At 42.7% G+C, this 27,827-nt stretch overlaps 1 protein-coding gene across 2 annotated transcripts; it reads left to right on the top strand.

Moving 5' to 3' along the window:
- On the top strand, positions 1–23,984 carry atf7ip (activating transcription factor 7 interacting protein). Of its 2 annotated transcripts, none has more exons than XM_062564469.1 (13): positions 1–822; positions 16,922–17,454; positions 17,587–17,872; positions 18,837–19,018; positions 19,108–19,245; positions 19,379–19,450; positions 19,557–19,660; positions 21,108–21,172; positions 21,564–22,217; positions 22,393–22,494; positions 22,595–22,690; positions 22,793–22,875; positions 23,091–23,984. In XM_062564469.1, the coding sequence occupies exons 2-13, from the start codon at positions 16,930–16,932 to the stop codon at positions 23,547–23,549; spliced, it is 2,766 nt and encodes a 921-aa protein (XP_062420453.1). In that variant the 5' UTR covers positions 1–822; positions 16,922–16,929; the 3' UTR covers positions 23,550–23,984. The 2 variants fall into 2 exon arrangements, with proteins under 2 accessions (XP_062420453.1, XP_062420454.1); XM_062564470.1 differs by having other exon boundaries at positions 268–822; positions 18,840–19,018.
- The last annotated feature ends 3,843 nt before the right edge of the window (positions 23,985–27,827 follow it).

Raw genomic sequence — 27,827 nt, forward strand, 5'->3', positions numbered from 1 at the left:
GGGTTATATTACGTGGACACACACAGAAAGCCTCCAAACCAAAACGACACCTACACCTATAAATGATGTATAAACTACAATGACACCGTGGCCTGTTGTTAAGCTTACACCATTTTTCAGACTGTAGTTCAGGTGACTCCTCCTCCAGCGTTTAACCCCTCCCCCTCAGCCCCGCAGTTTGCACTCGGTCGCCGGTGAGCACAGACCCCTCCCCCTCCCCCCTGCATGCTAATGATCCGCTCCCCTTGTCCCTCGCGCCATCCGTTTGGCTCTGTGAGCTTGCTAGAACCCCGCTGCAGTTACTCCAAGCAGTGGGGCTGCTGCTCTATAAACTCACTTGTGCCCGTCCTGTCAGACCATCCATACAAAGCGACTGGTCACGTCCCGGAGCTGTTCATGCCGCCCTCGCCGGCTCCAGATACCGACCTCACCACAAGCAACGCAAGAGCGACTTAAAAAGACAACAAAAAAAACGACGGGAGCCATCGTTGAGACGACGTCGGTTGGTCAACGCGCAGAATCCTTCGACCAACCGTTCTGTGAGGATTTTTTTTGTTGTCCACGAAAAGAGGAGGAGTCTATTTGTAAGAGAAAGGGGAGAGCACTCGGTCGAGTTCGCGGAGGCACAATTACTCAGTCGTTGTGGAAAAGCTCACTAGTTTTCTGGTGAATGCTGAAACCGGTGGACTTTTTTCGAATAGAGAGCAAGGTATTGTAGCGGGCGAAGGAACTGGACAGCGGCAGCAGGAGGAGGCGCAGACGGTCTGCGGTAGCGCGAGACTGAAAATCGCGGGAACGTTACTTCGGCCACGCGAAGAGTCGGTGAGTCGCGGTATTGCAACTAGCATGCTAACAAGCATGCTAGCAGCTATCACTTTCTTTTGATATTTAAGGAGAATAATAATGTTCTTGTCGGAGCTTGGGGTTATGAATTCCACCATTTTGTATTTAACTCCAATTAATTTGTTTTTTCCATGTGGGGTTTACATTTTACAAGTCCTAAGCTACCATGTTGGGATTGTAGCGGTGTTAGCGTAAAGTATCTTAGCAAGCGCTTAATTGTAGTTACTACAGCCAATTAGCTCAATGCATTAAATTATATAAAGTTATGACATTTTAACAGCTGCAATGTGTTTTTACTTTTGACTGATAAAATGTTTTGCAAAAGCAATCTCGCTGCTTTTTGCAATCATGTCATTTGATTTGATTTGACATTTTCTAAATCAGATTAATAGTATAATAATTATACAACAACATTTTATTCTAATTATACGTTAATGTGTCTCTTTGATATTTTCTATTCAACATTGCTACCATCAAAGCGAGTTTGGCGTGGTGGAATAACACTTGTTCGCTAATACACATTGACCCAGTTTACTGCTGAAATATGAGACACCCTTACACAATGTATGTTGCTCGCAGTCTGACAAAACCAACCAAGCATAAGTTTAATATAATTTAATCATTTCCCTATTTAGCAACTGTATTGGGTTGTACTACTCCTTAAACAGGCAGCAAGCACATCCAGCTTACTGCATAGGGTACAGTTTGAAGCATGGGCAATAAGTAAGATCTTTTGAAGAGGAGTTGTCTACCCAGAGATAAGAAATGTCAGAGTTGAAAATCTACACAAAATAGAGCTCTCAACAGCACAGAATATACAAGTGATAGGAAACTGCTGCATTACCTAAAGGGTTGACTAAACCCACCTCTTGGTCTAAAGTGGTACAGCCCAGTATTTTTCCATGCACCATACTTTCATAGGATGTGGGTGTGGCTTAGTCAATGGTAATACAATGTGTTAGCAGTCTTTCCTTGGAGCCCTGTCCTATGGGTTTCTAAAAGACACTAAAATCAGCATTTTTCTTCATTCTGGTGAAGTTTGCTAAATGAACCATAGATGGATAAATCTGCCATAGTTTGGGGATTTATCTGTCCTCAGACTGTTTCTGCAGGGCTTTTTTAATATACCAGTGTTGAGTTAAAAGTAATGTTTTTTTCAGGTTAGCTTATCTATGCATTCCCCTCCCCAACAGTGGCAGTGCTCACATGGTGCAGTTTTTTTTCTGAATTGAAAGTGATCTTGAAAGGCCCTTCTTAATTTTTTAAAATCTTACTTGAAGATTATAGACGGTTAAATATGATTACCCTTCATCTAATACAACCGATGATAATTCCCTATTAATCACACTACTGCTGCATCAATTTGCAGGGCTAGCTACATTCAAATACTGCATCTTATTGTAGGATCATTTCAAGTTAGTGGCGTTAGTTTAAAAATGACTACTCAAAATATCTTTAATGTGGAGGGGAAAAAAGGACTATGTGACTTGCTGTGGCACATATCTCAGTTGTGGTTTAGACAGGCCTGGAGCCAAATGAAAGTAAGTGATGAGCAGCTTCTGGCTTGTTGGCCATAGGTCCATGAAACTCACATATATTTGTCTTTGTATTCTCAGTTATGCATGGACGTGAATGTTACATCTGGTCACATTAGGACGTATTAAAATGGGTAGTATAACATTTCAGCTGGGGCACTGTTGCATTAGATCATTGTTAAATGGTTATCTTTCCAGATGTTCCATAACATCTACTATTAACAAAATAATCCCACTTCAATGTTAAGAAATCAGCCAGTTCATACTAGAAGAGAGCTAACACCTGTGAAAATGTCACTGCAGGTATTGGAGTTCATTTTGTAATATTAACTATTTATTATTTATTTATTTTATTTATCAATTAATATATAAGTGTAAAATGTATTTAGAATTATTCCTTGACAGTTGTCAAGTTAATGTGTAAATGCAAGGAGGCATTTAAGGTAAGATATGTAAAAACAGAAAGTTGACCATCATCATGTGAGTCAAGTCAACCCAGTCCATTTCTTTTTCACAATATACATTTTACATTTTAATTTACATAAATAATTTTATTAATGAGGTTAGCTTGTAAAGACAGATCTAAAACACTGTACATTTCTGCTTGATTTCAATTACATTTTACTGTTAGGCAGTGATTGACAGTTCAAATCCTGATTTTTGTTGTTGTTGAAAAAAGACCATACAGGAAATCTCTTTCCCGTCCAAGTCGAAGCAGTTTCTACCGGTTCCAGCTGGTTTCTTTGCGCCAGGCTGTGACAAGTAACAACTAAATTTTGATTCATCATCAAAATACCCCAGTGTTCTTCATGTATGAGTTGCCATGCTAATAATTACACCAAGATACGGGTTGTTAATTACTAATTAAAGGAGAGTCCTATTATAAAGTTATCTACCCCCACTTAAACGTTAGACTCGTTTTACGCTTAAAGAGATTTAGTTGTTTTTGCGTGTAACATTTTGAGAGCTTCGTACAGCAGAAGAGGCACTTATTGTAAGTCGCTTTCGATAAAAGCTAAATGACATGTTGGGGTGTCAATGAATATTCCAAATTTGAATTTATATTCAAAAAACGCAGCGGCGCGACACCCTTCTTTGCAGGTGGGCGCGCTACTGTACTGACTTTGTATTGCATGAATAAAATAGACTACAACAGCTTCATGCACTGGTTTTATTTGCCGTTTCATGCCATGGAAAAGTTTTTGCCATGTTAATGTACATTACTTATACACGTAGTGATGTTTTGTTGTATTAATCTGTCCTGTTATTGACGTGCCTAATGCGCCACTAAAAATTCGAATATATGTGTAAGGAATATTCAAATGTTATTTTTGAGCAATTTTGACAGCCCTTATGACATGTAATGTAAAAGAGGCCACACATACATGACCAGGCACATACATACATATAGGTTGTGTCTTTTCCCAGTGTGCCATCTTGGATTTAGTATTTTTCAAGGGCAAGTTGGTTTGCAAATGGTAGTTGACAAAAGATTCTCACTTTTAGTTGGCGCTTGAGTGGCATTTTTCCCAATCAAATTTAAAGGTTGTGTTTTTGTGCTCTTTGCAACCGGTTTGTGATTAAACAAAGATTATTTGTGATGGAAGAACTCCTAAAGTTGAGAGGTACGATACCTTATTACAAGACCCTGCCAAAATTCTGAAAACGTTATAGTAATTGCTTTTCGACAGTACTTGAACCTAAACCTTGGGGAAACACTGTATGCCTATATCTATTGTAATTGCTTTGCCATTTATGTCAATTTCTCACTCCTCCCTGCACACGGCAAATCCGTAATTCTGTTTCTTACTACTACAACTTAGCTAGTAGTTCTGCAACGAGGTAACCAGTCTAACGGCAAGTTAGGGGTGAGGTTGAACTCAACCTGGACCGAAGCAATCGCTCAATCGCAGACCTCAGTTTAGGGTCTACCAACTTCAGAGTCATTTGCAATGGTTCCAAAGAGGCATATGCCTCTTGTCGGGTTGACTCTAACTAAAATGGCGCAAATAACGTTAAATACAAATTTACGGCAGTTGAAAATGTTGAATTTTGGCAAAAACGTATTGTTTTGAGTTGCTCCTCCTGTCACCACTGCTTTCTTGCTGTACCCATTGAACTGAGCTCACAACTTTTTACAAATCAGCATAATTATGTTATATTGGCATCCCGTTGGCCGATTTTTGGGAATCTAATCACAATAAAATCTCATTGGTATAGCTGTAATAAACCAGCCATGTGTGGATTCATAGACACAGTGACAAGACCTCAATGAAATACCTGGTTATGAGCCCCGACAAGCCAGGGTTTGGTTTACTGGGATATTTGAGACATGGGGTTGGGTACAGAGAACCAGTACCAATATAGCACCGGTTCCTACATGACCGGTACCTACCGAAACTCAATTCAGATTTTGGTGCTTGATTTTGGTTCCTGGGCCGATTTGAAAGAATTTATTTACACACTCTGATGACAGCGTCCTCGCAGCAGCTAACGATAACCTACCGCTTGTGTAGCTACAGCGGCTAGCTAGCCAGCTACCTTCTAATTACTTAAGTCCGTGTTTCCCCCCGTTATTAAAGTCTTCCCGTTCTTTCACAGCGCACGGCACTATCGCCCCAACGGATGCAGGCAGACTATTGCGCACACACAGACACATGCGTGTAAACAGGAGAGCGCGCGCTAGGGCTGCCAACCGTCCCGTATTACCCGGGACATCCCGAATTATGGACAATTTTGATTTATCCCGGCCGGGACAGCTTCTGTCCCGATTTCCAATCACAGCCTCCTAAGTCAATGACGTGCGAAAAACTCCCGGTTTTTGTGACGTATCTGTTAAAATGAGCAGTGAGGCTGGCGCTGCAAAGAAAAAAGGATTGTGCTAGCCCGGCCGCCGACCGCTAACGACTCCCCCCCCACCCCATTTCACCCTCTCCCTCATGAGGGCGGGAGAGGAAATCCGCCACGACCATTTGCGCCCCCGGCCTATGGACCACCTTGAAATAGGCTGTAGAGCCAGATACCACTGAGTGATCCGGGTATTGATATCCTTCATGCAATGGAGCCACTGCAGCGGATAATGCTCCGAACAGAGGGTGAATTGGCGTCCCAGGAGGTAGTAACGCAGGGAGTCGACCGCCCACCACAGGCCAGGCTTTCTTCTCCACCGTACTGTACCTGGCCTCTCTCTCTGATAGTTTCCGGCTGATGTAGAAGACCGGGCGGTCCACCCCCTGCACCTGCTTGGACAAAACAATCCCGAGCCTTCTGTTTGACGCTTCAGTCTACAGAGTAAAAAGGGAGAGAGAAAATGGGTATGTGGAGTAGTGGTTCCTCCACAGAGGGCCTGTTTCACTCCCCCAACCGCCCACTGGCACCGCTCCATCCACTCGACCGGATCGGAGGCACCTTTCTGGGTCAGGTCAGTAAAGCCCGGGATGGACCGCTTGTTGTAGCCCGCCTGCCTCACCTCTTTTTGCCTGGCGCTGTGCCGGTGAGAGCGTGAATCCTAGCCACTAGACCGTCAGGGACATGCGGTTCTGCTTAGCAATAGGCTTTATTTTACTTTGTAGTGAGCGCAGGATTGTGGCTTGCTTGCTCGCTCGCGCTGCTCTTTGGCCTTGCCCTTGAGCGTCTGCTCTCATCTCAAAGTCCTGCTCACTGTTTTTAAAGGTGAGACAATCAGTCAGGATGTTGCTCAGCTGTGCTTATCCCCCACTCTCTCCCGTCTGCAGCTGAGCTAACCTCACCCCGCCACCACAAACCACAAATGGTCCAGCTAGTATACCCCAGCGAGTGACGCAATGCGCAAAAACGCTGATTTGGGATCAGATGTGGATATCTGGATAAGACTTCCTTTTCCGTGTGCTGCTCTATGTTAACAGTTCAATTATTTACTTGAGATCAAGACTGGATTGTTTCAAAAGTAGACAGTTTGTAAAAAGAATAAATTGTGCGTTTCCCCTACCATTAAAAGTCTGGAATATTTTATTCACGTCTACAATTGCCCACTCCTCCCTGCACACGGCAGCTCCGGCCTGACACATGCGTATACCGTGATACAAGGACATGTTCCGTCCGCCGCCCTAATGTCGTAAACCTAGGGCAAAAATTGTAACCCTAGATGTATGTAATCTAATTGCTTTGCCATTTTGGTCCAACATATTTGCGGTTCTTTCCATCGTTTTTTGATTTGTGTTTGGTGATGATGTGTTGAGGCTTATGCACGCTGCCAACCAAATGATGTCTATAGGGCTAAATAGCCAAGAGCAAAACCACTGCTGAAATGGGCTCTTCCAAATGCATCACATTGTCTCCCGGAATCGGTTGCAAATGCTGGTGTGTGTGAAAGTAAGTTTTGTGCGTACATATTTCTGTGTATACACACTTAGGTGATGCCAGCACCAGCGAACAGACTGCCTTAATGTGATCCAGAACACTTCCGATACCAAAATCCAGTCTTTTTGCCTGGACATTTCACATTCATACTCCTACTGCAATCAGTCGTTTTTGACAGGGTCACGCGCAGATAACTGTCAAAGTTGGCATTACCTGGATTCTGAAGCCTAGCAGATAGCAACGTTGATTTCATTTTCTGTTTTATGCGTATTAAATGTTTGCAGGTATATTGTTTTCTTTACTTTTCTGTTGTTGATGGTTATTGATAATGGTTCAGTGAACTTTGACTGTCAATCATAGCAAAAAATGGTCAATAGTACTGCCTTCAGATTGCTATTGCAAGCCACTTTATAAATGTTTAACTCTATCCAATCATACGCCAACTGCCACAGGGGTGTGGCAAGGGTTGGGTCTATAGCAACACCTCTCTGTGTGACTGGAGCATAAAGGTACTATTATGACTATCAAACTATTATGAGACTGAGAAACTGTTATACAAATTCCAATGGTAGCTTTGCTAATAAATGATCCAATTGTTAACATTACTGCCACAAATATCACAATTTTAATTGAAGGTCACATTGAAGTTATTATATAACATTTTGAATAACTAATTATTAATTATGTCTAACATGACAAATCAATAATACACAGGAGTGTAAGATAAGTTGATAGAAATTCACATTGCAGGTACAGGAGTACAGTTTGTCACTCTTAGCTGATCAAAATAAATCAAAAACCTCAAGAGAACAAAACAACAGGGGGGCAAGCAGCAGTATAGTAAAAAAACTAAAAAGAGTAATGCGGTATGGGCTAAAGTCAGCCGTGTTCATGATTAAAGGATGAGTTTCCTGCTGTAGCTGCGTACACAGCAGCAGCCATTTTGAGTTCACTGCAAGCTATCTATCACCGGGAAAAGAGTGGGGGATGGGGAATGAGTCGAGTAGCTAGCTCGCTGACTAATTCAAACCCACTTGGCTCAGTGAATATTGGCAGAACTTGATTTCTCAAAGTGTTCTTTCAATTTCAACATAAGCTGAGTCCTGGGCGTCTAACCTCTACGTTTGGGGAGCTTTAAATTTGTCATTGACCTTACTAGCTCCCTCCCCCGTCAGGGAAATCCCCCTTGTGTTGCAATGGTTTGGTCCATGCTTGGCTGTAAAACTCCAGACTGGAGCTGACTGCTAGTGTGGGGGAGGGGTGGTGGCTCTCTGTGTGAGGCTGACGACTTCAGCTCTTACTGCGTGGTGCTAGCTATAGCTGATGGGATCTGATTTTTCTAGCAGTTCCTCCAAAGATTCTCTTTAGGTTGTCAGGGGATTTAAGAAGTAGGAGGTGTAGCCATTGTGGCGTCAGTTCTGCAGTTAAATAGAATTATTTGTATTTGTATGTTTTCAGGGAAAAAGAACGGATGCAGAAAGAAAAGAAAAAAAAACTGGATTCTTTGGTTTCTTTTATGTTGTATTTTGTGTAGCCATGACAGGAGGCTCCCACAGCAGCACATGGCTAAAGAATAATCACCATGTGCTCGCTCCGTTCACATGAAAACTCCTGGTTGCCCCCCCACCCCCACCCTATTTTTCTTTCCTCTTTTCCTTCTTCTCAGTCTCTTGCTAGTCTCCATTTATTCAAAAGAATTAAAAAAAGGCAATCACGCGTACAATGTTTGGGCCATTGGTGTCTATGAGGCAGTATTTTTGTTGATCAGGTTAACTTTGTTTTTCAATTGACTCCTTTTAAACTGTATTCTTTTGGCAATTAATTGTTTGACATTTCTTAGAATCTAACTGTGTCTGTAACTAAATGCAACCAATTTATTTAGCTTCTGGGATTAATTGGTTTGTCTTACTGGGACCAAATTTCTGATGTATTAGTATAGGCATTAGTATTTTAAACTAATTCAACGTAAAAAAAACTTCATAAAAAACAGTGAACAATAAGCATACAGGAAAGTCGCAGGAAAGAACTACGGTTTGCAGCAAACCTAACTGATCACATGCAGCAGTGTGTCGTAGATGACGTGTATATGTGCTCAGTTTTTTTCTGCAGTCCATTAATTTGATTAATAAGTGTATTGTGTGGGAGCATTTACACTTCACGAGAATATTCCAATGCGTGATTAGTAATTACTTTGCCTGGCAGTAACTTTGTTTCTCTGTGTGTGTGCGCGCGTGCGTGCGCGCGTGCGCATGTTGACGCTCTGGCACTGGTCTAGAATATATTGAAAATATTATACGTTCCTGTTTGTTTCGGAAACCCAATTATTTTTACGTTTTCTTTAATGTACAGCCCTGAAAATGACAATATCTTTAAGCTGCACTGTGTCTCTTCATCCCGGCTAACGGTTCTAAATGAATTGGTCATAGTGCATGAGGAATTTGAGTGCATCCATCCATCAACATACTTCCTATCCTTCTTCCCATGGGGACCAGAACTTCTCCTTGACATTCAGGTTTCCACGTGACTTGCGTGCGTCTCAATGATTGTAATCTACAATTGTATTCAATCACTGCCAGTAACCAGGAGGTTACTGGCATCCAGAAAGGAGATATCCATGGAAACTGGTTTCACCGTTTTTGGAGAAGCCACCTGAACATTTGATTTACAACAAGTCAGTCAGTATGACAGAAATTACAATAATGCTAGGGTTTTGATGCCTTACAAACCACATTGCAACAGCGCTCACAGTATGTGAATGTGACTCTTCTGAAGCGCTTCAAACAGTGCTTAAAGTGGCTGCCTTGTGTAGAAAGGTGTAATATTTGCTTTTGTTTTATTGATTTAAATATTCCAGTAAGCCCATTCAAATGAAAATGTGATTTCCCAGTGAGCGTTCTGCACACAGGAGTGACTTTTAATGACGTGGTGCTGCTGCGACAGAGCGGGTTCTCGTGCTAGATACAGCAGGCTCGATGGGCTCTGTCTGTTGGCTGCGCAAAGCGGACCAGGTGGCCATTTTGAGTTTCAGTGAATCCAGATGCAGGAACTGAGGGTGTGGGGGAGGGGAAGACTGCGCGCAGTAATGTTGGAATGCAGACTCTGCTCTCACTGGTTGATATCTTAATTTTCTGGTTTCCACTTGGTGTTTAGCCTCCCTAGAAAAATTGTCTAAATTGGTGTTGACTATGAGAGATACAGCATTCTCTGTGACTGACAGGTTGAAGACAGCAAAGTGTCAGGTGCATGTCGGTTCCCTCTTTTACTACTTAGTTATCTAGACCTAGGCCCATAAAACATTTAGCACTATAACTCAGAACTATGAGAGGTAGGAAAAAATGAGAACCTATGGGTTTAGTTAGCCCGTCAGGTAACACCCTAAACTGTGACTAACAGCTCTAAACCAGATTTAAAGGTGATCATACTGACGTAGGGAGTTAACATTGTATTGAATTGGAATTGAAAAAATACTATTTGCTCCTCTAAAAGTACATTTTTGTTTAGTTTTCTCTCTAATCCCATGAACAGGTATGGAGATTTCTGTAAATACTGTGCTTATTTTTTAGGAGGCGGGGCTTGTTAAAAGATCTGCTGAAGCTTGTGTTCAGCGCAGTGTTGGTGGCCATTTTGTGTTTCTGCAGAAGCAGAAAGGCACCCGGTTAAAGAACGCACAGCAAGGTTTTATTTGCTCTCACTTCAGGGTTTCCGGTGTAGACTGTAGGTTTTAATGGCAGCTCACTGTAATGAATTACTCATTCATAACTACTTAAACTGTGTATTTTCTATGTTTTGAGTCTCAAACATAAAACTGGAATTTACTAAAATTATTTTGATAAAATATTCAGGCCCGAACTTAAATAGGTTAAAATGCACCAAGTCCGTCTGAGTTTTTAGGTGTGTGTTCTTTGTTCTTCTTGATGAAAAGGCACCCCCATGTTGGAATGGTTCAGTCTATTTAACAGCAGCTCTCCCCGCTGTGGGGGAGGTTGGGCGGTTAGAGGCGGCTTGGTGTGTCAGGCTGTGCTCTCATGTTTATTTACTGTGCGCAGCTAGCATTGGTCTGTGGGTAAAGAATGATTATCAACAAAAAAGTATACTACAACACCGAGATATTACTGTGATACTCTTTTAAATCTCTGAAGTTTTCTTTGTGGTCGACTATGAGAAGTAACTAGTAATGTTTCATAGGAATGATTATTTGGCTTATTTTGAGTTCTTCAAAGAAATTACGGCAAATAATGAGTTAAGTATATCACTGGCAAGAAAATAATGAGAAAATGGCATCATTTTGCAAATCTTCAACTTCCATTTGTTCGATTACTTGATCCTTTTTCTTCCTGTTTTTCAATGCCCAACCCCCACTCGTTCCCCCATGGCAGAATGGTTCAGTCCATGTTTGACTTTGAGAGACGGAGAGCAGGGGAAGGAAAGAGAGAGAGGGTTTGGTGTGAGTGTGTGAGTGTGTGCGTGCGCATGTATGTGAGAAGGACACAGAGGGAGGATGGGTGCAGCTGCCTTTGGGTTGAGTGTGCTGTGTGTGTGCAAGTTAGCGCTGGCTGTTCGCGGCTAGCTAGGCCCGGTCTTAAGTGCAAGTTGAGACATGCAAAAATGCTTTCAAATGTTTTGTATGTGGATATTTTTTAATGGCCAGTTTTGCTGGTTGGTATATCATTGTAACCACAGATATATAAATATGATTAAACGTTTCCTGATTCCTGGAATGCGTGTGCGTGTGTGAATTCTCCAAAGCCTGTGTGGCTTGTGTTTTTCTATGCCAATACAGTGATGGCAAGAGCAAATGCATTGAAGGACCTGTGATGTATAGCGGGTTGTTTCTGGAAGACTAGGGAGGACATGGATTTGTTTTAACAGATAGATGGAAACCTTTGATGGGGTTAAAACAAATATAATGCAGGGCCCGATAACCAATCTTTCGGCTGCTAATTAGTTTTCTTATAACTCTCCTGTTTAAGAGCAGCATTTTGTTAGCCTTTAGCATGATCTACCTTTGAGATCACATTACTCTGTGTAGGCTCTGGGCAACTGCGGGCAGGTCTTTGGAGGGATCGTATTTGGCTGAGGCTAACATGCTCAGCGCCAGCAAGCGCTCTGTTTATTGCACATACTATCCTCAGGTGACCAAGTCATATGAACTGTATTTATTTGGTCAGGGTTATCTAGTTTTGCCTTTTGTTTGTCTACGATGAGAATAAACTATTGTAGCACCAGAAGCACATTTTTTCCAACAATGCAGAGATTTTTATTATCAAACCTGCTACATACTAATGACGGTAAAGGTTTATGTTTAACAGTTTTGTCTTGGCATTTTTAATCAATAACCTTCTTATGGTTTTTCATTTTAGAAAGAGGTCCCCCCCTTGCCCTATTGTCGTAATGGTTTAGTCCAGACAGGCTGTACATTTCCACACGTGGACTAGTTTGTGCTAGAGTTGGGGGATGGGTGTTGCTAAGCAACAGTGTGTGCCGGGTACTTCCTCTCTCTGTTGTTCGCTGCTAGCTAGGGCTGGTAATTACAATCACCACGCTGCACCTTAAAATGTTACAGACAAGCTTTGATTTTGATTTGTGCTCAAATTTGCACCTACAATGTACTATGCAATTGATCATCAAAAATATGTGATTCATATTATCCATTATTGCAGACTGCCAGGGCAGGAGTTTTACCTGACCTTCCCTTTTAAAGGGTTCACTTAATATTCATTATAGGCCAAAGAAGGCCACTCACCCTTTCTAGTACATACCCCTGCAAGTAACAAGATGGTCTAGTCCTAAATGAGCCCCTCCTTTTTTATTTTCTACAGCTGGCCTCGGTCTGCTGCCTCAATCAACCCTTACGTGCAGGGCCTCAGTCCCACCCATGCTGCTAAAGGTTGTTCTGTCTTGGTTTTTAAAGCATGTTTTACTTTTTTCTGTCATTTGATAATCCAACTTTGTCTGTCATATCCCCTTCACACACTAGTCAAGGTGTCAAACATTGCAGCATTCCTCCCATTTCAGAGAGTTTGCTTTAGATGGTCACGTATGTAGCCGACATAGGGTTCTATGGTTGCTGCGATGCAGTGTCCACACACATTGTTTGTTTCTGGTTGTGCGCACACCTTTGGCCTAAGTAATGGAAGAGGTTGTTATGGTATTTAGTTGCTATTTTAGTTTTTACCCCAAGTTACTTTGGGGTAACTAAAATATTTTAAATGATTTATTATTATTTATTTGCCGTTTTTTCAGTGTGTGTTTGGGAGATGAATGGATACGCTATCGCCGTTCTGGATTGACGTCATTGGACACGAACAGCGATTTAGTGAAGTAACGTTAGCTTTGCCCTTCACGCATTTGTTGTACTTTTTCGATCTCCTCGCCTCAGCTCCTGACATTTGATTTGTCTTTCATACCCGTGTCGTTTGGAAGCGCTTATTTGATATGTAGCAGAGCAGGCATTTTGAACGTCAGTATCTGTGACGATCATGCCTATTTTATCGTGGCAGCCAAAATTGTATTTTTGGTGGAGGTGATGCATTTTTGAAAACTGGAGTAGCTCGGGGCTCAGCGCAATACAATAAACACAGGTTTGAAAATGGATTGGATAGCTGGACAGGTGCAAATCCGTTTTACAGGTCTTACAATTGTACCAGTCTAGTTTGTCAACCAGAACGATAAGTGGTGTCAGGGTCCGGGGAGTCAAACGCGTTTTTGCACGGTGCACATGTATGTTCAAGCACAGTATCCCGGGCCACGATTACCTGTGCTTTGGGTTTGTGACAAAGTTTCCCATTGTGTTCTAAGGTGCTGTGTGTGTGTGTGTGTGTACTTATTTATTTGCTTGCTTGCTTACTTTGTTGCTTTGCACGACAGAGGCTAATGCTGTGAGCAGTGTTTTTTTACTTTACTTGGTGTTGAAAGAGTGAAGTGACAAAGTTCTTTCTAAAAAAGAAAGGCCCACATGTTGCAAGTTGGGAGGAAAGCACTCGTCAAAACCCAGAGAGACAGTGGACATCTGTCCTCTTATTCTATTGGAGGTGTATGTGAAGAATTCTGTCCCATGTTTGGTAGCCTAGTTATCAAAGATAAAGCAACCAACTCAATATAATCTCATAACATCAAGATTCCAAAAAGAATGATCAAAATGCTTGAGTTTTTGGAAGCGCTTTCTTTAGTGTTTTGAAACCGAAACGTGTTGATTTGTTGACTCCAGTTCATTGCAATGCTGCTTGTGAGAAAATACAGAGATACCCATAGAGTTTATTTGATGTTTTAATGTGTCAGCCAATGCTATCACAGGAAACGAGCGTGACAAGCCTGAAACGGCGTCATGTAGCATAAATTCAGACGCATGCATTCCTCCCAGTCATGTTGAGTGCACTTACTAGTAGAGAAGCCCTAATTCTAAATATGGGCTTAAACAATGAGTTGTTGTACATAATACAGTGCTTTAATGTTATGTATAAACCCGATCAGGCTATATATTAATGTGGTCATGCAAAGTGATAAGTTGATGTGAGAGGATTAGCTATAGCATTTTCTTTTTTTTGAAGCATCAAGCTGGACCAGAAGAGTGATCTTTAGCTGTGTGATGGTGCTGCAACCTAATACCTCTGATACAGAATCCAGTTCAGCTAGCTACCAGGAGCTCAGCCTGGCAGCAAAGAGCAGAGCCGTCGGCCATTTTGAGTTTCTTCATTGGATCCAGGCACAGTAAATGAGGCTGTAGGGTGGGGGAGGGGGGGTCCGGAGCCCTGCGCAGTTTGCAAGAGCATTGGAATGTGGTGTAGCAGTGGTCGGGCTTGTAACTTCTACGCTCTTTATCTTTCTTTTATTTAGCATTATTGGTTGACTTCAAATGCTCTTTTTTAAGGAGTTTTTTCTCATTGCAGGCAGGATTGCTGGAAGTGGAAAAGGAGTTGTGCGTGTGTGCCAGCTTTACAGTTCATGGTACAGGACCCACACTAAGTCGGGTTCTGTACACTTAGTAAGGTTGCCGCCCTCCTACACCCGCCACACTCCTTCCCGCCGCACATACGACAACCTGCCTGGTTGCAAACGGCACATGGCTAGCTTTGAAAAATGACCCATTCAGGTAGCTCTGTCGACTGCAGCCTCAGAATTCAATTCATTTTATTTTGTATAGCCCAAAATGGCAAATTACAAATTTGCCTCTGAGGCTGTTACAGTCTGTACACATGCAACATTTTCTGGCCTGAAACCCTCACATCGGGATCGGAAAAACACCCCGAAAAAATGAAAACCCTTCCATAAGGAAAAAAGGGAAGAAACCTTAGGGAGGACAGACTACAATTGATGTCATGTGTACAGAATGAACAATGTAAAAGATGTACAATACATTCCGTTCCTATAACGGAAATAATTAAAACAATTGCGAGTAAGAAGCCAGGTGTACGGCAGGACCACAGCAGGGACAACCACCGTCAGATACAACCACCACCCACAGAAGCTGGTGGGGAGGGAAAGCACAATGACTTTATGAAAGGGTAATGTTGGTATATGATGACAGTAATGACGAATTATATTTAAGATAATTATGATGATGATAGCAGCAGGTGTCAGCAGGGCCACGGCATTAGGCAGGAACAGGGTTGAGGTAGAAATGGGAATATGTGCAGCAATAAAAAAAACTAACCAGCACCAAAGTGGAGAACTGAAGCAAAAGTTTTTAAGGGTATTCAAATGATAGCTGGCTCATGGTCCTGCGCCGAAAGTGACAGACGGATATCACTACATACGGTATCCACCCTTTCATTGTGTCTGCTTTTTCTTTTGACACGAGCTGTGTCGCCTCATTGATTGATCTTGGGAATGAATGAAACCTTTGGTGGCCGTGCATTCTTAAGCTCATCCTTACCAAAACACATGTTGGAAAGCGTATAAAAGCATCTTACTTGCAGTTCCTCTCTCTGTCCGTTGTTCTGGCCAAAACCCCTATCCCCTATTTGTTAGAATGTCACATCTCAAATTATGTTCTCTTATCCTGCAAATAACATATTGATCAGCTTTTGTGTATTCACTTTTGTTTTATAATGTATCCTGTCACTGTCCTGTGTGTGTGCGCGTGTGTCTACCGTCCTTTTGTGTTCTCAAGGGTGGTCAATCCATTTTTAACAAATGTAGATGAACTTAATTGTCAACAACATAGTTGTACCTCCAGTTGGAGGAAATACGATACGCGACTCTACAAATAAATATGTACTTTTGGTGCCATTGGCTTAGATTCAGCTATAGACCTCTCCAGTGATATAGAATTAGCTAAATGTCTAATCTGTTTCCCTCAGGTTGTCGAAGGATCATGTTATTAACTTAACTCATCATAGCACAGCTCAATTGTTAAATACTGAACGTAGACTGATAATTTTACTGCAGCTCAGCACAAGTCTCCTGCAGCTGACTGCTTTAATGAAATTCAAATTCCTGACTCTCCTCAAAGGGATTTTAAATCCTCACATGTGTGCATGTAAAAAAAAGAATACACATGAAGTAAATGCATATGGAATTGGAAAACTAGCTTGCACGGTAAAATGTGTGCTAAAAACAAAGCTAAGTACGTAAGAAAATCCTCCAGGGCTTTGCATAACCTCTTTACTGCTGCCAATACAGCCTTTACTCACCCTGTTCTGATTGGCTGAGGCCTGAGCCAATAGGATTGCGGGGGGATGGGAGGAAGGTTTGGTTGCTGCTGTTAACTTCAATGTAATTTCTGTTTTCTGGGATCGGGGCTTTGGTTCACACGAAGTCCATCGATTGATCAAGGAAAGTGGAGTTTGTCAGAGCAGTTGGGAGTTTTTCTAAGGGCCATGGGGAAAAAAAGTCTGGTTTACTGATCTGAAGGATGGACTGCCGTAACTGTTGGACAGATACATTGATGTGTAATCTGGGCAGTATGGATCGGTTTGATTTTTAGCTTTTCAAATTTGAGAATCCGGCCTTTTGGAGAATATGGTTTGCAGATCTCAGGGAGTAAAGAACCCTCTAGAAGATAACCAACAGGAAAGGGCATGGGGCTCCACATTGACCTCTAGTGTTTGATCTGAAATCCTGCAGCCATTTCTGTGCGTAAAGTCCAGTGCAGGCTCAGAAGCGGGAGGCACTGTACTTTTGCAGCTAGCACTAAAGGTCCTTCCTAGATTTCCCACCAGATTCATCAGGCCCTCTGATAGCATCTGCTCTCTTTGTCCTTGCAGACGCAGCAATGGAAGTTGTCATGAGCGAGGAGAAGAAGAAGATTTTTCGTGCCAGGAAAACCATGAAGATCAGCGACCGGCAGCAGCTGGAGACTCTGCACGGCACTTTGACAGCCGGTCCAGGTGTATTGGACGCATCGCCGGCACCGCCTCTGTTGAACGGCACGCACAAAGAGGATGAACCAAGAGCGGGGGACAAAGAGCAAAACAGCGCATCAGACTCAAACTCTGGGGTGGCTTCCCCCTCCTCGCCCACCCCTTTCCTGTCCCTCAATCTGTCCCCGTCCCCCGCCTCTTCGCATAGTCCTATGCCTAAGGACGAAACTCCAACTTCTCCCACGTCATCATTTCACTCGCTGAACTTTGAAATTAAAAAGATGGAGGGCGATGAGAAGGAAATTGAGTTGAAGGAGAAGGAGAGGAAAGGCTCGCCACTGTCCTCGTCAAAGGAGTCTGTTACGCCAACATCAACAGACTCCAAGGAAAACCACCAAAAAGACTCTGACCTGACCCCAAAGATTGAGAAGAAAAAGGTGAATGTCCAGAATTTCACAGGAAGTTGTTTTCCACACACAACTTTATACCAACTTACTGTTAGAGTGCGCATAGATTGACAGTCCTAAAACCCTTTTAATTAATCAATGTTTAATTATGTTCTTCTCCAGGAGGACCAGAATGCAACAAATGTAAACGCGGATGTGGATAAAATAAAAGAGGAAAAGCCCTTTTGCCCCAAATCTACTACTGCCAATTCCTCTCGCCTGGCACCCTCTTCTAAGGATCTAAAACAACAACAGGAAACCGGAGAGATCAAAAAGGAGGAGGAGGCTGTAAAGAAAGGATCGATTCCCGAGGAAAAGATGGAGCTGGATTCGACTAAAAAGGAAAAGACTGAAGTTCGACCAACAAAAAAGCCCTCTCGGCCATCTTCTACTCCACCAGCTAATACAGGTAGGAAAGAAGGAAATGAACCAAAAGCAGTCATTGTAGATGTGTCATTTATATTGTATGAAAGCACACCTGCAAGTTTCTCATCTCTAGTTGAACCAACATAAATCCGAAATGGAAAGTTATCATTTGGACCTACCTGCATTAACCGTTTAAACTACACTCCTCTCCCACACTCTGTCAGAGTCACTCTTTCAAGGATTTGTAGTCTTCAAGCCTAGATGTGGAGATGTTAGAGTGATGTCACACAGGCGTGTGACTTCCTGTGAATAAAATCAAGCCTCATTTTAAGATTCGACCGCGAAAGCTCATATTTTGTGTAATCATTAAATGGTCGGGGTATTACAAACACAATTTTAAATTGATCAGGTATTACGCCGTGTAAGAACATTAGGAAGACAGTAGGTAATACTTGGGCAGACCAAACACAGGGGACTGAAGCGTCTTAGGCTGAATGTAGAGTTTCAATACCTTTTGAATGAAAAATGGATGCCTTCAATGTTTGTAATATTCATAAATCCTAGTATTCTGAGGTCACGTATTCGGGGACCTTCTTCAATCAAGGAACTACTTGACAACATTTAGCTTTGGAAAAGGCCTTACTCATTAAGCAGTGATTTTTAATGACATACTTAGAACATTGATATATTTAACTTTGCTGGTTCTTATGTACAATTTGTCTTTGTCTTTGTGAGTGTCCGCAGTTATCTAGCTAGCTTTCCATGACACAGGGGAAATGGCCAAGTATATAGTGAGACATCACCTGCGTACGTGAGCATGTAGTTAACACAAGGTGGTTCATTAAATCTGTTTATGCAAAACAGATTTAAGAACAGAATACAGAATATGCAATTCTGTTCATATACCGCCGCAGCAGAGGGTGAAGGAGAGAACTCTGCAGAACAGTGGCAGTAATTGTTTTTTTGCAAACAAGGTACTAGTCTGCGTTTGTGCTTTGTTTCCCGAGTAGCACAGGAGGAGAAGGGCTCTACATCGGGACTGAAGCGCACCTTGTCGGAGGGTTTCGAAAAAGACGGACAAACGGTGAAACGAGAGGGGAAAAGGCCCAAGGTGGATTGCCAGGAGCTGGAGGCCCAGCTGGAATTTAAATTTACCACCAAAGCCGGTGGTCACAACAAACTTGAAAAGGTTTGTGCGTCCCCGCCAAAAGCCTGAACGGACCTCTGCTTGGAGGCCTGTGGATCTGTCATTACTTAACCGCACACTCTCCTTCTCAGATTGTGCAACAGCTGGTCGATGAGCGGCTGAGGGTCCTGGAGCAGACCATTTTCAACAAACACTTCCAAGAGCTGAAGGACAGAGTAGACAAGATCGACTGTGCCACTAAACACCAAACAGCCGTCACCACGCTCCAGGTAAGAATTACATGCATCTTTCTTCTTAGTACTATAGAGGTAAGAAGCTGCTCAAAATTCCCTTCCCCCAGGCCAAATCTTAAACCCCTCACTTCCTCCTTGCGCTATTCTTTTTTTAATTTTTTTTTTTTAGGCTAAGATAAACCGCCTCACAAAGAAGTTTGGAGAAGCCAATCAGGCGTCGGAGAACAAACGGAAAGCGGATGTAAGAACTGTTTAGTTACTTGGCTACTTGCTGAAATCTTTGCACCTGGTGTGGAAGCGATTGTGTCTGAAGGCATGCTGATGGCGCGCTCTCGTGATTTCTGCAGGCCCTCGCTGCTGTGACTGCCGCCACAGCGGCGGCTGCCGCCACTGCTGCTGCTGCCACTGCTGCCAAGACCGTGACTGTTGCTAACAGTCCTCAAGTTCAACGGTAAGTGTGACTACGCACAAAGCAAAGTCTTTGCTAAATATGTGTTGCCCCCTGAATCTAGGAATTAGGCCATTCCTTTTGGAATTTTTTCTTTTTTGCGTTAAAACCTCTGCGCAATGCCAGAGCATTTCACTCCTCTGACGAAATATTGAAATTGATCAAAATCTATTATTTTGAGTCATGCAGCAGTCTGTACACTTTGGTACTTTGTGTTTGAATATAATTTGGCCTTGTATGAACGTGACAATACCGGACTGATGCCAGCACAACACGCCAAGCCGTTCACAGGGAGAATAGTTGACCTTGTCCCCGGTTGCTACCTGTAATCACCAGAGACTGAATTCAGAAACAAACGGACACAATAAAGAATCCCTTCATCCTCCAAATCCATACCGTTTGGGAAGCCAAGATTCCAAGTCCCCAACAAAGTTCTTTAACTTAATAGTTTGTAAGACTGGTTTGGAATAAACAAACACAAACCTGCGTGGGTCCAGGTCCAGAGTCTTGTGACGTTCTACATGAAGCCGTTTCCTCAGGCAGTGCAGAGTGTGGTTAAAACTGCACCTCTCCTCCCAACAGCGTGCTCCGTCGGCAGACGGTAGAGCCGCAGCTGGAGGCGCTCCAAGAGGGAGTCGTGCCCTCCGTCGGTAAAGTTCCTGCACTGTCTGTCAAGAAAAAGATGGGAAAGGAGGTGGAAGAGGACAAGGATATGGCGAGTCACATTGCTATGGCGAAGAAGATGGCCGAATACAACGTGGGACAATGCCGAGCGGACATTAAGCTGCGGCTGATCACACCCAACTTGGAGAAAGGGCTGTACCACGACTGCAAGAGAAGCTCAGGGAATCCCCGACCCGACCGCTACGCCTCCTATTTGTTCCGCTACCTCGTCCCGTACGAAGTCTACTGCCGCTGGGTGGCCACGGTCAATTATGTCGGATTGGCGGGGAAGGACGCGCTTCCCGGCAACCTGAGGAGGACAATGAGGACATTTATCGAGCGCAGGTTCCCCAAACTGTCCTGCGATAGCTGGAGGGAGATCCGCGACGTCATCAACGAAATACTGAGAGTGAAGAGGAGACCGGAATTTTTTCAGGAATGTGGAGTCCGAATTTCTGCGTCCCTTTGACCGTTAGAGAAACGGAAGCACACTGGGACAATTGTCACGTTGCGTCCAAAACATTTTGTCTAGATAGTGTTTACATTAAGATTCTTCGTCAGCGTTTGTCAAAATTGATTTCAGATTGAAAACTATTCCACACCAATGAACATGTTGATATAAAGTCTGACATCACTTCAATTATGTGTCGGAAGTTCCCCAAAAGTTGTTCAAATAAGACGTCTGTGATGTATAAAATTGAATAAAATGAAATCCCCGTACCACATTCAGTCATCATGCTTGAATGGATCAAAACAGCTCTTAAGTATAAGCAATCTTTCTAAACAGGCCAGTCCGTACTTCCATGGAGCTAAAGCAGATCGGCGGAAGCGTTTCCTCGTCCACCACAGTCGGTAAGTAGCAGTACTTCCTTCATGCTGGATTTTGTATTTGCCTTTTATGATTTGAATAACTGTAGCCACAATTTGGCGCTCAACAATTTGAACTTGTGCTCTGATTCTTCCTACGTGAAGTTGGTATGTTCTCCATTTGTTTCTGTTTCAAAAGACCAAAACCAACAATGATATGCTGCATTTGTTGCGTATTCTAAATCTCCTTTGGAGTCAAAATGCTTTCCTGCGCCGTAAATCCTCAGCATAAAGAATCTGGGGTTGAAATGAATCTCCATTAATGTTTAGTCTTTATAAAGGCGAGGAGCCTGCTCCTGGCTTGGACCTGACTTTAAATACAGGGAGTTAAGGACCAAAACATCTCTGTGAAACATTTCTCCTGTCGCCCCCTCAGCCAATCCAGCCATGTTGGCGCCGGTCTCAGGTCTGGCCCACGTGGCCTCGTCTAACGCCATGGTCTCGCAGGCCTCCATCCTCCAGCTGATCAGCACCACTTCTAATGCTGGTTCCAACCTGGCCACAGGCATCACCACTCAGAGCCCCATGGGCACGCTGGTGCTGAAGACTGCCAGTGGGGGCAACTTGATGGCAGGGGGCCAGCCGCTTCTCATCCAGCTGCCATTGTCGATGACTAACGGCCCGGCGGGGACGCTGGTCAACATCCCCATGTCCTCGCTGTCCGCGGCTGGCTCGCTTGGCAAGGCCAAGACCACGTCCACCACAACTTTCATACTCAAGCCGGCCCCCCCCATCACAACCTCGCCGGCCTTGGCGCCAGCGGTCGCCACCGTTCCGGCGCTCCAGGCCTCCGCCGGCCAGATGGCACCGACCCAGATCACTCTGGCCCGGGCAGTGTACCAGGGCGGGGCAGGGGGCATAACTACGCCCAACGCGGGGGTATCAGTGACCACGGCCAGGACACCGGCTCAGTCCGTGTCCGTAGCGGGTGCTCTGTCATCAGCCTCGTCACCTGCAACCTCCGGACCCGCAGCCACAGGTTCCACCGCTCCGGGACCCCCACAGGGGACGTCTCTGACGTCAAAGACAGGTGGGTGCTGCTTTGATTACCTTGGCTGTTGTTGTTTTTTGTGGTATTTGAAATGCTGTCCTCAACATATCAAACACTTCTGATTATCGTTTTAGTCTCAACATCAGTCCGGCTTTCTGTGCCGTATGTGCACATCATCTCATCGGTAACTTTTAAATAATCTCTTTTTTTTCAGACAACCAAGCTACAGAATCCACTCCATCTAAAGCAGCTGCTCCATCAGGACGACCCAAAGGCTCCGTCATCGATCTCACCGAGGACGACGACGATGTACAAGGTAAGCGTGAAGGACACCGCTTTTCAGTTCACTATTTGTTTCTCTCACACACACTGTAATGCAAAGTAGTCTAATCACGTTCTACCTCCACGTTCTCCAGTGACGGGGGTGAAGAGCGCCACTATCGCGGCTGCCTCCCCCACCCAGAGGCTGCACCCGGTCATCAGCGTTCCTAACTGTAAGACCACGTTATACTGTGGGTTGGATTTACTAAATTCTAAATCTAGAAACAAACTATTAATTGAATGTGTGTCTTTAGATGTATAAAATATGATTCTTTCATGTGCTTTGCCCTCAGGTGTGGCAGCAAGGTCGTCCCCGCAAAGCAATCAGAGCGCTTCCAGCAATCCTCAGTTGACAATCCACCACCGCCCCCCCCAGGTGAGGATGTGGAACTGCATGAACATGTTTTGTTTAAATGTAATTTAGTAATTCCATAATTGATATGCTTGGTTTGAGGTGTTATTTGCTGTCCCGTTTTTTATTATAAATGATCTATCTCTGAGCTTTCTATGTTATTCAAGAATTATTGATAGTAATTTTACCGGAGGAACAGCCCATTAACAGTTTTTTTTATTTTGTATTCCTTCATTCAGGATTCTCCGAAAAAACCGCGCCCCGTTACCACTAGTACGCCGACCCGGAACTCCACCGTGGTGCTGCCCCCCCTCCCTGCTGCACCCGTGCCCTCCCGACTCCCCCCTGAGGGAGAGCGGTCGTCGCCTCCCCAGCAGCCTCAGCTGAAGCTGGTGCCGAGTCAGACGGGCATAGTGCTGTCCTGGTGCGTCGCCGAGACAGACCGCACCTGCGCGGCCGTGGACAGCTATCACCTGTACGCCTTCCACCAAGACAACTCGAGCGGCAGCGCGGCGCAGCAGCACTGGAAGAAGATCGGGGAGGTGAACGCCCTTCCGCTGCCCATGGCCTGCACGCTGACCCAGTTCCAGTCCGGCTCCACCTATCATTTTGCCGTTCGAGCTAAAGACATCTATGGCCGCTTTGGCCCTTTCTGCGAACCTCAGTGCACAAACGTGATCAATTCCAGCGCCAGCTGAACAGTTCAAGGAGTGGAAAACCATTTCTTTGCATTAAAAAGTTTGTGACTCCCCCTACTTTTTTGTATTAGAAATCTGAGTATTGTGCATTGAACTCATACAGTATCTGTAAATATATCTCTGCATAACAACTGGACTTCTGACTGAGCTGGAGAATCGAAGAGCACGGTTGGAACTCTCTCGTTAATGTTCTTATTGTATTTTTTGTGATTCAATATGTTGTATATAATTGGATTACTTTGATCTTCAACCAAGTCAGATATTTATGTTGGTCTACTGTTACTCTGACCTGGATGTCTATTGCGTCTCTCCAGAACAGGAGAGGATCTGATTTGCACAGAAATGTATAAATGTGTGCTAGAAACTGAATGATAGCTTTTGTAAGTTTTGTCTGGCAACCAGACTTTGACAGACACAATAAAAATGTTTTTTTAAGTCTTTGTGTATTCATTTTGTAACAAATATATAATTTTCTTATATGTTTTCATAGCTTTTCACTGCGAGTACAGACGCCATCAGTCTACCACCTTGACAGCCGTAACCACATTGGTACTCTTGATAACTAACAAAAGCCCCATGTTTTATGTTTCTAAATTGATATATACTTTGTACTCTTGTGGGCCGACATGTTCATAGCGATTAGGTATGTAAGTAGAGCAGAGTGCAAGTCAAAATTTGTAAGGATGTTAACCACTAAAGATGGGGACACTGAAGAATTTGTGATGTGTGTAACGTTACACCAACAAGAAAATATGAAAATACAAGTCACTATCGTTGCTATTCTTTATAGAACACTAAAAACTATTGAACAATCATAAACTAATAATAATATGAAGCTGTTTTGTTAGTACTTTAAGACATAATTTAAACCTTACACTAAAATTATTCTAAACACGTCAAGACACTTGGTCCTTTGGGTTTGTGACTAGACACAAGAACTCAGAGTTGTGTTTAATTAGAAAAGCACAAAATGGACTTTCAAGAAGAACACTTAGTTGAATTAATTGGGAAAAAGCCAAATATTAGATATCCAGTGGAAATAACACTCAACACAGTTGAATTCATTTAAAAAAAGCCCAAAAATATTTTTCTTTAAACCCTTAAGAGTTTGATTAAGAAAGAAGGAACCTAAAGATCGGATATGATACATGAAATGTGGATATGCATTAAACACTACAGAGCGGCGTTTCTAAAACTGGGGAAATTCAGATCATTTTTGGGAACTTCCCATACGACAAAAGTGCAAAGACTTGTGTTGCCTCTCTCAAAACTAAATGCAGATCCAAGCTCATCATTGAGACTAAATTGAGGCCAGAAAGTCTGTTTTGAAAAGATTTGTAGTGGGAAGCCGGCTTATTGCAGACACACATCAGTATGAGATGGCTCATACATATCAGCACTAATGCTCATACATATCAGCACTAATGCTGATATGTATGAGTGTTGTTTTTTAAAAAGACGTGCAGCATAAAACTCTTTATTGCCAAATATTTTAACTTGTTTTGTTTTTTACAGGTTGCACTTTATTGTTATTATCTTGGAAAGGTGTTCAGTGCAAAACCGGTTAATTACTGCAACAAACTACTTTCTATCAAATATTTGTTATTTTTTTCACAGATAGAACTTTATTTACATTGCTCAAACAAGTTGGTACATTTAATTTGTTTTTATCTGATGGAGTAATGTTTAATTGAAAGCAATTTTTAATTCCATTATTTCATTATTTCAGAGTCAACAGAAAAAACTTCAACACGTAAAATTTTGTTGGGGCGGTCTATAATTGATTAAAACCTCCAACATTTTTCTTCCATGCACTTTATTCTATTCTTTTTTTCTATTCTTCATTTTGATCTATGATAATTATGTATGTATGTATAATCTAACATTTTATTTAGGTACTACAAACAATCGCCAACACATTTGTGAAATTCTGTCAGGTTTGAGTCCGCTATGGGAATATTTTATTCTGACCATCCTGCATTAGCCCCTCATTCATGAAGCTCGTTGGATTTAATTCATTGCTTAAAGCTTGCTAAATCGTCTAAATGTGTTTGGTGCTAAACGTCCGCTTTGTTGCTAAGAAACAGACTACTCGATGGCGTCAGGCAAGACAAGTTTATTTGTATGATGCATTTCAACAGCAAGGCAATTCAAAGTACTTTGCATAAAGTCATTAGGTGCATCAAAACATAAGGCAAAAGGAAATGGAATTTAAATATAATTAAGAACATTATTGCTGTTAATGCTGTACAAGTGTCTGTGTAGCTGTTCTAAGAGTGGACGCCCGGTTTTATTTATGCAAATAAATGCAATGCGATGCATTTATTTCATGCAATGTTACATTTACGACATTTCAAACAAATGGCATTGCTAATATTTTATAAGCACACCATAAGGAGGACGTTGGTGTCAACCACATTGGTGCATTTCTTATTTGGTTTATCTGCAGAAGCATAGGCATGAATGCAAGAAAACCTGCAGCACTTGACTTGGGCCAATTACACTGATGGTTGTGCTGGAGTAAAAACATTGTGTCTTAGTACCTACAAGTGTTGACTATCTGGGCACATTCTCCTGAACCTGTGAGGACGATCGCCAGGAGCCCCGAGAAATAGGTGGAAGCGTTCAGGCGGCTCCAAGCTCAGGGAGGTGGCCAGATAATACATAGAGGGGTCGATGAAGCCAAACCACAGAGCCCCCAAGGCAGAAACCGTACCTGGTTCATGGGGGTGATTAGGCTCAGCGGGACAATCCGGAAGCGGTGGACTCAGAACTGAGAAAGACAGCTTGTGGTAAGGCTCCAAAAAACAGACTCATTGGCAGATTAAAAGCAGAGCCAGACCACGAAATTTGAGGGACCTGTTGAAGACCGCGGGGATCTGAGCTGGTAGGAAACTACAGTTAATGAAGAGTTGAAGTATACTGGATTGAACTGGGACCTGTATGTATTCAAAATCCACCTGGGGAGGAATTTGTCTTGCATCTCAGGAGGGGGTAAGGAACCCATGGGGGGCCTAATTGAGGATACAGGATGGCTGTTGTGTTTGCTATTAGGCAAATTGATTGTTAATAATCCGCCGTGGGTTAGTAGTTAATTAAATTAACGATCCCCTTCTCAATCAGGAGAAATAGCAGGAGGGGGGTTAATTGGTACAAGAGTATGTGATGGAAATAACCGATCACTTTGCTGCTGAAAGGTTTTGTTGAAGGAATTTCAAAGATTTTAGGTCACTGACTATTTGGTTCGACTATTTGTTCTGATTTTCTCTCAGCAAAGCATGTTTACCATCACTCACGGGTACCTCGAAGACACTGAGAATCACCACTGGTGCTCATGCTGTGATTATTGAACTGGGTTTATTCAGGGCCCGTTTTTAAGCAGGTCCACTTACGTAGTGAGGCACGCTGTAACATCCTGTTCAAAAGCTTTATGTCACCACTGCAAATGAAACATTCTGTCTGTTCATATGGCTTTGTAGTCAGTTTGATTTTAAGATGTGGTATTGCTTTTGAACTCGGTAATTGTATTCTATTAGACAATATTCTTTGTTAATTTTACACAATTAATAAAATTATGATAAATTTACAAAAGTGATAGCTAACGCGATTTGAGCTAGCTAGCTAGCAGGGGACAACAACTTAACACGGTCATTTTTTATTATTTTTATGTGGACATTTGGTTCACGACAAGTCTCCCACAGAACTGCGCCCTCATTCAAGACCACGAACAACCACGAAGTGCCGTAAGTTTGTTTGAGCTCTGTCTGACCTCCGCTAACGTTACAACGAGAAAGGTTATTAGCGTTAGCTAACGGTTAACTAAGCTAACCATAGCAACTTCTGCGTCGGCTAGTGCTCATAAACTACAAAGCGTTTGGTCGTATTTTGTTTTAACCAATTCATCAAATGATATGACCTGAATAAGACATTTTATATAAATAAGGAATCAGTAATTTAGCCTTTGAACCAATGTTATATTGTCTCAAAGGGTTCACTAAAGTTGACTAAAGTTCACCCGAAGACGTTTTTTTAAACTTTTGTGAGTAAACTTACTTACGTTAACTAAGGTTAGTTCATTATGTAGTGATTGCATTAACTTAAAGTATACATGTTCTTTCTTTGAAAATGTGTTACACTTATTTAAATATGGCTCGAAAACTCTGGAGGACATATGTCCACAGGTTGACTAATAGCCGTTTTTTTTAATATTATATATCTTTATACATATTTCCACTTAGTGTTCCTTAGCTAACTACATGAACCAGGCTATTATAGCTG

This window comes from Pungitius pungitius, chromosome 9, assembly GCF_949316345.1.
Source record: "Pungitius pungitius chromosome 9, fPunPun2.1, whole genome shotgun sequence".
In the NCBI taxonomy this organism is placed as follows: Eukaryota; Metazoa; Chordata; class Actinopteri; order Perciformes; family Gasterosteidae; genus Pungitius; species Pungitius pungitius.

Bases quoted from the DNA above. Each gene is read 5' to 3' on its own strand.
- atf7ip (XM_062564469.1), top strand. From the start codon at position 16,930: ATGGAAGTTGTCATGAGCGAGGAGAAGAAGAAGATTTTTCGTGCCAGG. The intron at 19,019-19,107 runs GTTTGTGCGTCC...TCTCCTTCTCAG, and splicing joins GTCACAACAAACTTGAAAAG to ATTGTGCAACAGCTGGTCGA. The intron at 22,495-22,594 runs GTAAGCGTGAAG...CACGTTCTCCAG, and splicing joins GGACGACGACGATGTACAAG to TGACGGGGGTGAAGAGCGCC.